Below are 12,858 nucleotides of genomic sequence, written 5' to 3'. Positions count from 1 at the left end.
GGGTGCATCTAACCCCCCACTTAACGGTGAACTATAATGTATGGAAAAATTTAAATTCATTGTGGTGGGAAGCATATGGGACAAGTGGGGGTTATGCATAAAAATGAAGATAAAAAGGAATTTACTTTTTAAAGATTTATTTTAGAGCATGGGGGGGGACTGGGGAGGGAGAGTCTCAAGCAGGGTATGTGCTGAGGGCAGAGCCCAACATGGGGCTCGATCTCACCACCCTGAGACCATGAGCTGAGCTGAAACCGAGAGTTGGACACTTAACTGTTCCACCCAGGTGCCCTGCTTTTTAAACATGTTTATCAATTCAAGATGGTAAGCACATAAATATCAAGTTCTTTGTTCCTGGCATTTTTTCATTTCCCCAAAGTATGTGTGAAACTAAAAAAAAAAATGTGTGGGAAGAATATTTTGACTAGATTGGTAGTAAAGGCATGGATAGTACTGATAAATGAAGTGCCAGTGAGCAGGCATACTGAAATTATGCCATCCAAAGTAGGTACATAAAACTCAGTCTTGTCATCACAAACCTGTCTTACGTATTTACTTCAACACCAGAGTTTCCTGTATGGTTCTCTTAGGGCTGGGATTGGGATTTCCTGGAGACAGGTGAGGGGATAGTGTCCAAAATCTAAGCCTTTTGGCTTTAATAAGTATCTTTGCCTAGATTTCCTAGGTGTTAAGCTTTCTATAGTTCTTTTAAAATATCTTCCTTTCAAATTCTTAGTGTTAAAGACCCAAACACCAGCTTCTTCATAATTTTTATTCAAGCAGCAAGTACATACAGGAGCTGAAAAAGATCATCACAACTTACTGATTTAAAAAATATTAAATACCAATTAAATAGATTCCCCCAACAGTGAGCATTTATTTTTGATTGTAGAACTTGAGTATCTCTTGCACTGATACTTTTCTCTGGTTATCACTTGATCAGAAAAAATACTCGTCCCAGCTCAAACATTACCTTAGGGTGATAAAAAGTGAGATTGATTAATTTCATAGCAAATTACTGGTAAAAACTAAAACGGGCGCCTGGTTGGCTCAGTCATTAGGCGTCTGTCTTCGGCTCGTGTCATGATCCCGGCATCCTGGGATGGAGCCCCGCATCGGGCTCCCCTTTTGATGGGGTGCCTGCTTCTCTCTCTCCCACTCCCCCTGCTTGTGTTCCCTCTCTCGCTGTCTCTCTCTGTCAAATAAAATCTTAAAAAACAAAAAAAACCCAATGTTTATAAAAAGAACGATTTTTCCAAAATTGTGATTAATTAAAAACGCTTCTGAAGTCTTTCCCACATGGCAAGCTGCAGATGTGAGGCAAAGGTACTTGCTGCTAGGTTGTACATTATAAATCTGCAGCTAGAACTTTCTCTAAATGCTATCTTCAAATACAGAACTCCTCCAAAAATCACACTTTGTGCATTTGCAATATTACCACAGTTACTTGAAACTTGGGCCTCACTTCCAAATAGACTAAGTAATTAGAACAAAGCCATGCTCTTTTCCACTGTCATTTTCTATGTCAAATTATCTTTATTTTCCTTTTATTTTTTAATTTTTATTTATTTTTTAGTTACACCCAATGTGGGGCTTGAACTCACAGCCCCGAGACCAAGAGTGGCATACTCCACTGACTGAGCCAGCCAGGTGCCCTTGTTTTCATCTATTTACCTCAATGGTGATAAGGATTACGATCATCCACTCCAGGCGGAGCGCCCTTTTCTCAGTCAGGTGATTCCGCATTAGATCTGTCAGCTCCATGCAGTGCTGAAGTTTTTCATTCATAACCTGCATTAGAAAAATTTTAGGAAGTACCCTGTATTTATTTATATATGTATATATTTAAGATTTTATTTATTTGAGAGAGAATGAGAGAAAGCACATGAGAGGGGGGAGGGTCAGAGGGAGAAGCAGACTCCCCGCTGAGCAGGGAGCCCGATGCGGGACTCGATCCAGGGACTCCAGGATCATGACCTGAGCCGAAGGCAGTCGCTTAACTGAGCCACCCAGGCGCCCCAGTACCCTGGATTTATATTTAAACAAGTTTAAGAACTAAGTCACGTCACATATCAAAATTCCAAAGGTCTGAAATAGGTAAACAGAATTTATCCTCCAATTCTTGCTCCGTTCTCTCCCCAAGGCAACCTGCCAATGTGAGCCTGCATCTGAATCCATCTAGAGACACTGTAATGCAGATTGAACTGCAAGAAGTACTTTACCTACTGAAGCTCTTACATTCCTGAGATTTTGATGGAAGATGTAAAAAATAAAGTTTTTGAGTCCTAGTTTTTGGTAGCTGGCCTTGGGAGTTTAGTAGTTAAGAAAGGCAAATTGGAGGGCGCCTGGGTGGCTCAGTCGTTGGGCATCTGCCTTCAGCTCAGGTCATGATCCCAGGGTCCTGGGATCGAGCCCCGCATCAGGCTCTCTGCTCGGCGGGAGGCCTGCTTCTCCCTCTCCCACTCCCCCTGCTTGTGTTCCCTCTCTCGCTGTGTCTCTCTCTGTCAAATAAATAAAATCTTAAAAAAAAAAAGGCAAATTGGAAACATGCATTGTGGCTGAAACGCCCAAAAGATGATAAAAACTGATTACCTTCTAAAATTGTTCAGGTTCTGTGCAAACCTCCAAACCGTACCATTTGACCTGCTGCACACTTGCCACTAGTTGGCACTGCTTTTAGTGCTGAACTGTGGAGCTTCTGGGTTCTGATGCCCCACCACATGCTGGTTGGGGCAGGGTCACAGAAAACAATCTTTGGGGTTTTTGTTTTTTTTAAAGATTTTATTTTTAAGTAACCTCTACACCCAATGTGGGGCTTAAACTCATGACCCCGAGATCAAGAGTCACATGCGCTACAGAATGAGCCAGCCAGGCGCCCCCAGAAAACAGAATCTTTGAATTTAAGACTTGGATGTGACCACTGGTAGTTGTACCTCCTTAATCTTTCTTTTGGAAATGGGAAGAAGTCTGGAAACCTTTTTTTTTTTTAGGTTTTTATTTATTTATTTATTTATTTATTTATTTATTTGAGAGAGCGAGAATGAGAGAGAGAGCACACGAGAGGGGGGAGGGTCAGAGGGAGAAGCAGACTCCCCGCTCAGCAGCAGGGAGCCCGATGCGGGACTTGATCCGGGGACTCCGGGATCACGACCTGAGCCGAAGGCAGTCGCTTAGCCAACTGAGCCACCCAGGCGCCCTGGAAACCTTTTTTAAAATAGTTTGATTCCCCCTGATTATTTATGGGGCATGGGGAGGGCAAGGGGTTTGGTCTGGAAATTTGAGACAATCGTCAGAGACGCATGTTTGGGGACTGACTTCCGCCAGCGTACCTTATGTACTATGGACGTATGTGCTATGGTTGTACACAGCGCACAAGACTGCCTCAGGGGCGCCTGGGTGGCTCAGTCGGTTCAGCATCTGCCTTCCGCTTGGGTCATGATCTCAGGGTCCCGGGATCCAGCCCCATGTCCTGCTCCCTGCTCAGTGGGGAGTTGGCTTCTTCCTCTCCCTCTGCACCCCATCCCCACTGTGCTTTTTCTCTCCTCCCTCTCTCCCAAATAAATACTTAAAAATCAGATAAACGGCCTCAGTAATGAGAACACAAGGGACCACAGTCCTAAGCATATATTCGCCATGCTTCCTGCCTTTGTGGCCATCCCCTAGTTTCTACTCTGTGTAAATGCTTAAACAGTGCCGCCTTCTGTCCTCCCTTCCTCCCCTCCTTTCTGTTTCTATTGGCTGCTCGGATCTTGGTCTACCAACATGCTCATCCTCAGGCTTGCTTCTCCCTTGAAGGTGTGGGCCTGACCCTCTTGCATTTTCTTCTACCTCTGACTAAACAGACGCGTTCTTCCTCCACGTCCTCATCACCGAGTTTATTCTTTAGCCCTTCGGAGTTGCATATTGCCACTCTTCTGGAACCTCCAAATGTCTCCGAGTTAGTGCATCTAACAACTTTTCTTGGTTCTAAACCTCGGTGAACTCAAGCATTTGACACCACCTTGAAACGCACACTTCCTTTGGCTTTTTCTCCGCTAAGACCCAGGTTCTACCTCTGACGGCATCTCCTCCTGGGTTTTCTCTACCTCCTCTCGCCCTTAGATGACGCTTCCCAAAGTCCTGATCTTCTCCTTCCTGCCTTCTAGCTCCACGCTCCGCTTGCACCATCTCATCCACTTCGGTTTGTGTAGACGCTCCCTAAACTTTGCATCCCACCATCACTATTTCTGTGATGTGTATGTGCCACCAGTACGTAATTTCCAGAAGACTTTGCTTAATTTGTTTATTTTAAAAGTAAACTGTCATCGCCATAAATGGACAGCAGTGTGATGTGAAACAGTGCTGCCTACAGGAAGCTGAGCCCGACGCCAGGGAAAGGGGAGTAGCATACACTAGAGGGTCCACCAGGAGCCACTACACCACTAAAACCAAACTAGTTCAGGGTCCATGTGTCACCTAAATTCATCTCTTGGACAAGCATATGTATCCCACATTTTGGGAAAGACTTAAACTACTATCTCTTTTCTACTCCCAAATATAACTGTTTAATTCTGGTTTCTTCTCTGACTGAAATTCTAACTGCCTATAAAACATCTAATGGGTTTCCTGACCACACCTCAAATTTAATGTTTCTCAAACTAAAATTGACACCCTGTCCAAGTCTATCCCTTGGCCTAGGTTCCCTTTCTCCGATCAGGTCACGCCGTCTTCCCAGTCACCTGGGGTGGAGGTTATTTTTTTTTTGACGTTATTTATTTATTTATTTATTTATTTATTTATTTATTTGACACAAAGAGAGAGAGAGAGAGAGAGAGAGAGAGAGAGAGCACCAGCAGGGGGAGTGGCAGGCAGAGGGAGAAGCAGGCTCCCCGCTGAGCCGGGAGCCTGGCATGGGACTCGATCCTGGGACTTTGGGATCATGACCTGAGCTGAAGGCAGTCGCTCAACGGACGAGCCGCCCAGGCACCCCTGGGGTGGAGATCTTTGATCTCTAATTCCCACTCCCTATAGTTATGCCCCATGGTGGACAGTCTTGAATCTATCCCCTTGTTAGCTTTCCTTAATACTACATGAAATATTCGTTATTTGTTAAGAACAGATCCACTGCCCCCGCCCCCCACTGGCATCAGAGTTCTCATTCTAAGCAGTTGGATTGGATCATGTCACTCCCCTATTCAACAGCTTTTAAACATTTTACCAGTCCACTGCCTTCTCAATACCATGAAACAATCCCAGATCATTTGGTCCAGTCATGCTTCAGAGGATGGCATCTCTGCCTTCCCAGCCTGCTCTTTCCTCGGTGCTCCTAAAGCACTTGGTTTCCTTGTTTTAGCACTTACTTCATTCGGCCTCACAGCCATCTGCTGGCAGCTCAGCACCCTTCCCCCCGGCCCCCTACACCTTGGGGAGTTATCTTCCACTATTTTCAACCACCGGATGTGGCCAACCATGATCTCAGCACCTACCTGACACCCTCCCCAGCGCTCCCCACAAAAGCCCCAGGGTGAAGGGGTGGCTGTATGACCCAGGCTTAGCCAACCATAATGCCCACTTCCCTATGGTTGGCCAAAGCGTGGGACACATCCAGTCCTTTGAAGTTGCCAGGCAGAGTGAAATGTAGCTTGGAAATTCCCTCTTCCCACACCCATTTCTCCCATTCCCACAGAGAAGGCCACAAGGACGCCAACTTGGCTCCTTGGGGAAGGTGCTGAGGAAAGAGTCCTGACTGATTTAATTGGGTCTGTGCGACAGACGTTCCCCATTCCCACACTCTAGCCTTGTTCTTCTCAGCAGTACGTGGTGATAGATAGGTAAGCTCGTTCAAACTTTTCTGTGGTGTGCAAGCAATAGAGTCCCCATTAGCGCATGCTTCCTATTTCATTTAGCTATAGAGTCACGCATGTTACATGCACACGGATGAGGGAGCACGAGAAAACAGGGATGGTATCACAGAGGTGGTAAATGTGAAGTAGGCTCTAAATTGGCAGGTGCCGGGCACCTGGGTGGCTCGGTCAGTTAAACGCCTGCCTTCGGCTCAGGTCATAATCCTGGAGTCCTGGGATCGAGTCCTGTATTGGGCTCCCGGCTCAGCGGGGAGCCTGCCGCTCCCTCTGACCTTCTCCCCCCTCATGCTGTTTCTCTCTCTCTCTCTCTCTCTCTCAAATAAATAAATAAAATCTTTAAAAAAAAAAAAGGTAAGTTAGTGCCAAATTGTGAGAGGAACTGTAGCCCCTAATTCCTGGGACCTGTGAATAGGACATGGCAAAGGAGAGTTATGACTGCGTATGGAATTAATGTTGGAAATCAGCTGACCCTGACAGGGAGATAAACCTAGATTATCTGGGGGCGGGGGAGGGTCCAGTGGAATCACAGGGATCCTTAAAAGTGGAACCGGCAAGTACAAGAGCTTAGGAAAGTGATGCCACGTGAGGAGACCTCAACTCATCTGTTACATGGAAGGGGCTCCAAGCCAAGGAATGTGGGCAACCTGTAGGAACTGCAAAAGGCAAGGGAAGCACCTTTTCCTACACAGAGCCTCCAGAAAGGAACACAACGCTGCCAGCACCTTGATTTGGGCTCAGAGACTATGTCAGACTTCTGACCTACAGAGCTGTCATACAATACATTCATGTTAAGCCAGTTTGGGATAACTTGTTACAGCCCCAAGAGAAACTTACTACACCATGCTGCAACGTTGGAATTTTATTCTGTAGGTAATGTGGGGTCCTTTGTTCAGTCTTCAAATATTGGTTGTGTGGACCACACTGTGCTGGGCAGAGGAGATGGAGTGGTGAATAATACAGACACATCTCTGCCTTCCAGCTAAAGGGTCCAGCGGAGAGGCTGGGGAACAGTCAAGAAGGTCTGAGAATAGTCCAGAGGAGAAAGGTGGGGAGCGGCAGCAGGAGTGTTATAGGCGGGGGGCCTGAAGGCAGGGCTCAGTATGGCATCCCCGTTTCACCAGCCCAGGGCCTATCATGCAGACTTTCCGTAAATATCTGTTAATGAACGAATGGCACTGAGAAGAAAATGAAAAGGGCAGTGTGACTGGACGTGGAGGGTGAAGGAGAAAGAGGAAACCACCACGCCTTTCAGTTTTCTGGTTGACTGACAGAGGGAGGAGGCCAGTGGTCCTGCCACAAGCCGAAAGGGAGAACAGAGAAGGTTCAGTGTTTTCTGGGAGAATACCATGGGTTTCATTTTGAAATCTTAATCACCGATTAATTCTACAAATATTTACTGAGCATGTGCTCTATGTGAGGCCTTGCCCAAGAACTGGGAAGATAACAGGGAAGAAAATAATCTTGGTCTCTGATCTCAGGGAGCCGACATTCTAGTGTGGAGTGACTCAGAGAACCGACTCTCAAAGGGATACTACGAGATATGTCAGTGTGGAAGACGTGTGTGATTTAGTAGGCAATGGGAAACACCTGGAAGGCAAGCAGAGAACGGAGGTATGTACTTGAAAGTCATCAAGAAACACGGGAGCAGAAGTCATGGAACCAAAGAGGAGCGCTGCTGAGACGAAGCGCCTGGGCGGCTCAGTCGGTGAAGCGTCTGCCTTCGGCTCAGGTCATGATCCCGGGGTCCTGGGATGGAGGCCCACATCGGGCTCCCTGCTCAGCGGGAAGTCTGCTTCTCTCTGCGCCCCCCCACCCCCGCTTGTGTTCTCTCTCGCTCTCAAATAAATAAATAAAACCTTAAAAAAAAAAAAGGAAAATACGCTGAGAAGCATAGTCTGGGAACTTTTAAGTATGCTTGGTAACTCGTGGAAGACTTAACACCAAAAAGATGGCTCAGAGCGGGCCTGGGAGATGAAGAACAATTAGCTGTAACGACTCAATCAAGCCACGAAGGTGGCGACGGTAATGATAATTGGGTACCTCTGCTAAAGGGGAGACAGATTCAGTGGGATGTGAGATGTGAGGAGAGTTCCATAAAAACTGTCAGTTACCAAAGGAATTCTGATGAGCGAAAGTTTTAGTTGCTATGTAATGAGTTTTCAGAAACAGAATGTCCAAGTCCATTAGATAAAGTGAAATGTAGTTCAAACCCATGTGGCCATCATGCCCCGCAGCCAACTACCCGCTAGAGGTCCCAATCCACATCCCTTGCCCTCTGGGCCCATGAGCCAAATAATCCCTCCGTCTCTGGTGTGCCCATCATATATTTAGATATTTGGGGGGGGAAAGTAGCTTCTATCCCTTTTGCTGCTGTGTTTTAAGGAAGGAGAGGGGGAATCCCACGAGTGTAGCTCCAATTTCCTGTAAGTCCCTTTCCCCCCTAATACATTGCTTCTTCTACTTTTAGCTATCTTGCCCCAGTTCCTAACTTAGAATCCAATAAAGATGTGGTAGAAATATGTAATTTATAAAGATAATTAAAATGAGTCTTGAATTTTAGCTCCTAAAGAAAAAATAAAGTGGAGTTTCGGGGACTGTTGGTATTATGGATTTAATGTTTGTGTCCCCCTTAAATTCTTATGGTGGAACCCTAATGCCTAAGGTGATGGTATTTGGAGATGGGGCATTTGGGAGGTGATCAGGTATAGATGGGGTCATGAGGGCATGGAAGAATTAGTGTGATGGAATTAGTGTCCTCACAGGAAGAGGAGGGGCCACGAGACAGCACTCTCTCTCCTGCCATGGGAGGACACAGTAAGAAGGTGGTGGTCTATGAACCGGAAGAAGGCCCTCACCAGGAACCCGGTCTGTACGCGTAATCACAACGCGAAGATGCAGTGTGTAAGGGCTGCACGCGAGGGATTTGTACAAAGTACTCCATAAACACAGAGGCACAGACCAGATGCAAAACCTTCCCAAGGACGTGACACTTGGGCTCATTAGGCAAAATGCAACCAGGGATGGTCCTGGCTCAAAGGTACCAAACAAATCAAATCACATCAACTTGAAAATCCGCTACAGATGTATCTATGATGGTGTGAAATTTAAAAAGACTCTAATTTTTATTCTGATTAACTGCAATGTATGCATTCTCCCAATGTACTGAGTTAAGGACTGAGAAGCCAGCAGTACTTTCGTTATATCTAGTTCATACGAGATTAAAAAAAAAAAAAAAAAAACTGCCACAGAACTGACTTGTTCCAGGACTTTTCCAATTTGGGGACTGACTGGACTCCACCCCACCGGGTCTCTGGGCTATGCAGTCAGCCCTCCAATGGTGTCTCCACTGGAGGTGTCCCTCCTGGCTTAGCAGAGTGATGATGCAGTGGCACTTTGTCCAGGTTTCCCCTTCCTTCCTAGCAGTTTGATTTTTGTCCCGCTAGTTGATGATTTCATCGCACTTCATCTTCATTATTGATCCTGCTTTGACCTTTCTTATCTTCAACTCTGGCATTCCTGTTGAACGTACCACTCACGCTGAGGAAGTTCTTGAAAGACAGCCTTATCTTTATACCTCTCCTCTGAGCAATACCCTCAAACCACCTTCACAGTTGGTGACCATGATCTTGTTTCTCCTTTCCTGTAGTCTTGTCCACGGGGGACATGTGAAGGACACTCTGGGCATCCGTATTACAGAACCATGATTTGAGGGAAGACAGGATGGGCTGGGGAAGCAGCTGGTTATCTTGGTTATTGCTCAGCCACTCTTATTGACTCAATTAAGCACAGCAGGCTGATTATCAGAAGAGGTAGAGAAGGTCTGCATCTGCTTGGTGGCAATGACTTTATACCTCATCACACCGATCATGATTCCATCATGAGTCTCCATTCCAAGAGAAAGAGAGACATCCAAGAGCAGTAACTCTGAGTGCTTTCAAACTTGTCCCCAGTGAATGTGTCTCATCAACACTGATGTTTTTGTTTAGTCTGTTATTACAGAATTCTCACAAGATGCTTTATTTTCAAATTAGCTTTACTGAGGCATAATTTACTCAGGATAAAATGCAGCCATTCTAAGTGCACAACTGGAAGACTTTTGACAAATGCATACCCTTGTAACTGCCCACACTACATTTCCATCACCTCCAAAAGTTCCCTTGTGCTCCTTTGGAATCTATAGCCCCATCCACTCAGCCCTCCCCAGCTCCAAGGAATCAGTGATCTACTTTCTGTGCCTATTGATTCGAATTGTCTTTCTAGATCCCGGAAATACAAGAGCACATGTTTTTGTGTCTAGATTTTTTCACTTGGCATGATTCTGATATTCACCCATGTTGTGGCATGGATCAGTAATTAACTTACTGTTGCTGAGTGGTATTCCACTGTATGGATATGCCACAATTTGTTTATCCACTCACCTACTGATGGGCACCTGACTGCTTCCAGTTCTGGGCTATTATGAATAAAGCTGCTGTGAACATTTGTGTATGACAGCATGAGGACATGTGTTTTCATTTCTCCTTGGTGAAATAGTTAGAGAAGTAGAATTGTTGACTCTTACAGTAACACAATGGTTAATTTTATGAAAAACTGCCAAGCTGTTGTACCAATTTATATTCCCACAAGTAATGAAGTTCCAATTGCTCCACATCCTTATTAATACTTGGCATTAGTCTTTTAAATTTTAGCCATTTTAATGGGTGTGTAGTGAAATCACATTGTAGTTTTAATCGCACTTCTTGGTGAACAAGGACGTTGAACATCTTTTCATGCTCATTTGGCCATTGCATTATTTTTTTTTTTGTGAGGTGTCTGTTCAAATCTTTTGCTCATTTATATATATTTATTTTTATTTTTTAAATAAATTTTTATTTATTTACTTGAGAGCCAGCGAGAGTGACGGTGAGCAGGGGGAGGGGCAGAGGGAGAAGCAGGCTCCCCACTGAGCAGACAGCCCTACACCCGGACCCCGGGATCATGACCTGAGCCACAGGCAGCTGCTTAACCAACTGAGCCACCCAGGTGCCCCTCTTCTGCGCATTTAAAAAAACTGGGCTGTCCTTTAAACATTGAGTAGAAAGAGTTCTTTGTATATGCTGGATAAGTCCTTTGTCGGGTATGTCTACTGAGAATGTTTCCTCCCAGGCTGTGTGGCTTGCCTTTTCATATTCTTAACAGTGCCTTTCAAAGAGCAGTTTTTTAGTTTTGATGAAGCTCAACTCACGAAGTTTTTCCCCCCAGGATTCATGCTTTTTGTTTTTTAAGATTTTATTTATTTATTTGAGAGAGAGAATGAGATAGAGAGAGCATGAGAAGGGGGAGGATCAGAGGGAGAAGCAGACTCCCTGCTGAGCAGGGAGCCGGATGTGGGACTCGATCCTGGGACTCCAGGATCATGACCTGAGCCGAAGGCAGTCGCTTAACCAACTGAGCCACCCAGGTGCCCCTCATGCTTTTTTTTTTTTGTCCTAAGAAATCTTTGCCTGGCTGAAGGTCATGAGGCTTTCCCCCTATATTTTCTTTCTGAAGTTTTATAATTTTAGCTTTTATATTTAGGTCTCTGATCCATTTTTTTTTAATTTCTTTTTTAAGATTTTATTTATATATTTGAGAGAGAGAATGAGATAGTGACAGCATGAGAGAGGGGAGGGTCAGAGGGAGAAGCAGACTCCCCGCTGAGCAGGGAGCCCGATGCGGGACTCGATCCCGGGACTCCAGGATCATGACCTGAGCCGAAGGCAGTCGCTTAACCAACTGAGCCACCCAGGCGCCCTCTCTGATCCATTTTAAAATGGTGTGAATTAAAGGATACTGTTCGGCTATCCAATTGTTCCAGCACCATTTGTTGAAAATATTATCCCTTTGTTACTGAACTGATTTATATTTGTCAAAAATCAATTGCTTGGGCGCCTGGGTGGCTCAGCTGGTTAAGCGACTGCCTTCGGCTCAGGTCATGATCCTGGAGTTCTGGGATCGGGTCCCACATCGGGCTCCCTGCTCAGCGGGGAGTCTGCTTCTCCCTTTCCCTCTGCCCCCACCTCTGCTGATGTGCTGTCTCTCTCAAATAACTATAATCTTTAAAAAAAATCAATTGCTTATATGTGTATTTCTCAACTCTCTTCTGTTCCACTAATCTATATGTCTGTTCTTATGCCAATATTCAAGTATCCTGATTACTGCAGCTTGATTTTCTTCAAGTCTTAAAATCAGATAATAAAAGTCCTACAATTTTGTCCTTTCTTCGAAATTGCTTTGGCTAGTTTAGGACTCTTGCATTTACATTTTAAAATCAACTTGTTACTTCTAAAATAAAAAAAGCCTGCTGAGATTTTGATAGGGATTGAGTTGAATCCACAGGTCAATTTCCAGAAGTAACATCTTTATAATATTGAGTCGTCTGTTTTACAAACATGGTAGGTGTATGTCTTCATTCATTTAGTTTCTTAGCCATGTTTTGTAGTTTTCAGGGTACAGATCTTATTTTTTAAAAAAATTTATTCCTGAGGGGTGCCAGGGTGGCTCAGTCATTAAGCGTCTGCTTTTGGTCCTGGGATTGGGCCCTGCGTCGGGGTCCCTGTTCGGTGGGAAACCTGCTTCTCCCTCTCCCTCTGCTGCTCCCCCTGCTTGTGCTCTGTCAAATAAATGTATAAAATCTTTTTAAAAAAATTTATTCCTAAGGGGCACCTGGGTGGCTCAGTCGTTAAGCATCTGCCTTCAGCTCAGGTCATGATCCCAGGGTCCTGGGATCGAGCCCCGCATCGGGCTCCCTGCTCAGCATGAAGCCTGCTTCTCCCTCTCCCACTCCCCCTGCTTGTTCCCTCTCTTGCTCTCTCTCTGTCAAATAAATAAATAAAAGCTTAAAAAAAAATAAAAAAAATTTATTCCTAAGTAATCTGACGTTTTGATGTTATTGTAAATGGTATTCCATAATTTTCATTTTCCAATTGTTCATTGGTAGTATAAAGAAAATTACTTTTTATAAGTGACCTTGCATTTTGCAACCTGATAAATTCAC

General features: G+C 44.9%; 1 protein-coding gene across 1 annotated transcript in view; it reads right to left on the bottom strand.

Moving 5' to 3' along the window:
* Positions 1-675: 675 nt before the first annotated feature.
* RMND1 (required for meiotic nuclear division 1 homolog) overlaps positions 676-12,858 on the bottom strand; it is a 41,143-nt gene continuing 28,960 nt past the window's right edge. The window contains exons 11-12 of the mRNA XM_028103348.2: positions 1,675-1,791; positions 676-973 (exon numbers count right to left, since the gene is read on the bottom strand). Coding sequence (XP_027959149.1) covers positions 932-973; positions 1,675-1,791 — 159 coding nt within the window. The 3' untranslated portion in view covers positions 676-931. The remainder of the gene's footprint in view (positions 974-1,674; positions 1,792-12,858) is intronic.

This window comes from Eumetopias jubatus, unplaced genomic scaffold (assembly GCF_037043125.1).
Source record: "Eumetopias jubatus isolate StellerSeaLion01/CBP00866 unplaced genomic scaffold, mEumJub1_p1.0 scaffold_6, whole genome shotgun sequence".
NCBI lineage: Eukaryota > Metazoa > Chordata > Mammalia > Carnivora > Otariidae > Eumetopias > Eumetopias jubatus.
The sequence above is the reverse complement of the archived record's forward strand: the minus strand, read 5'-3'. Positions and strand labels throughout refer to the sequence as shown.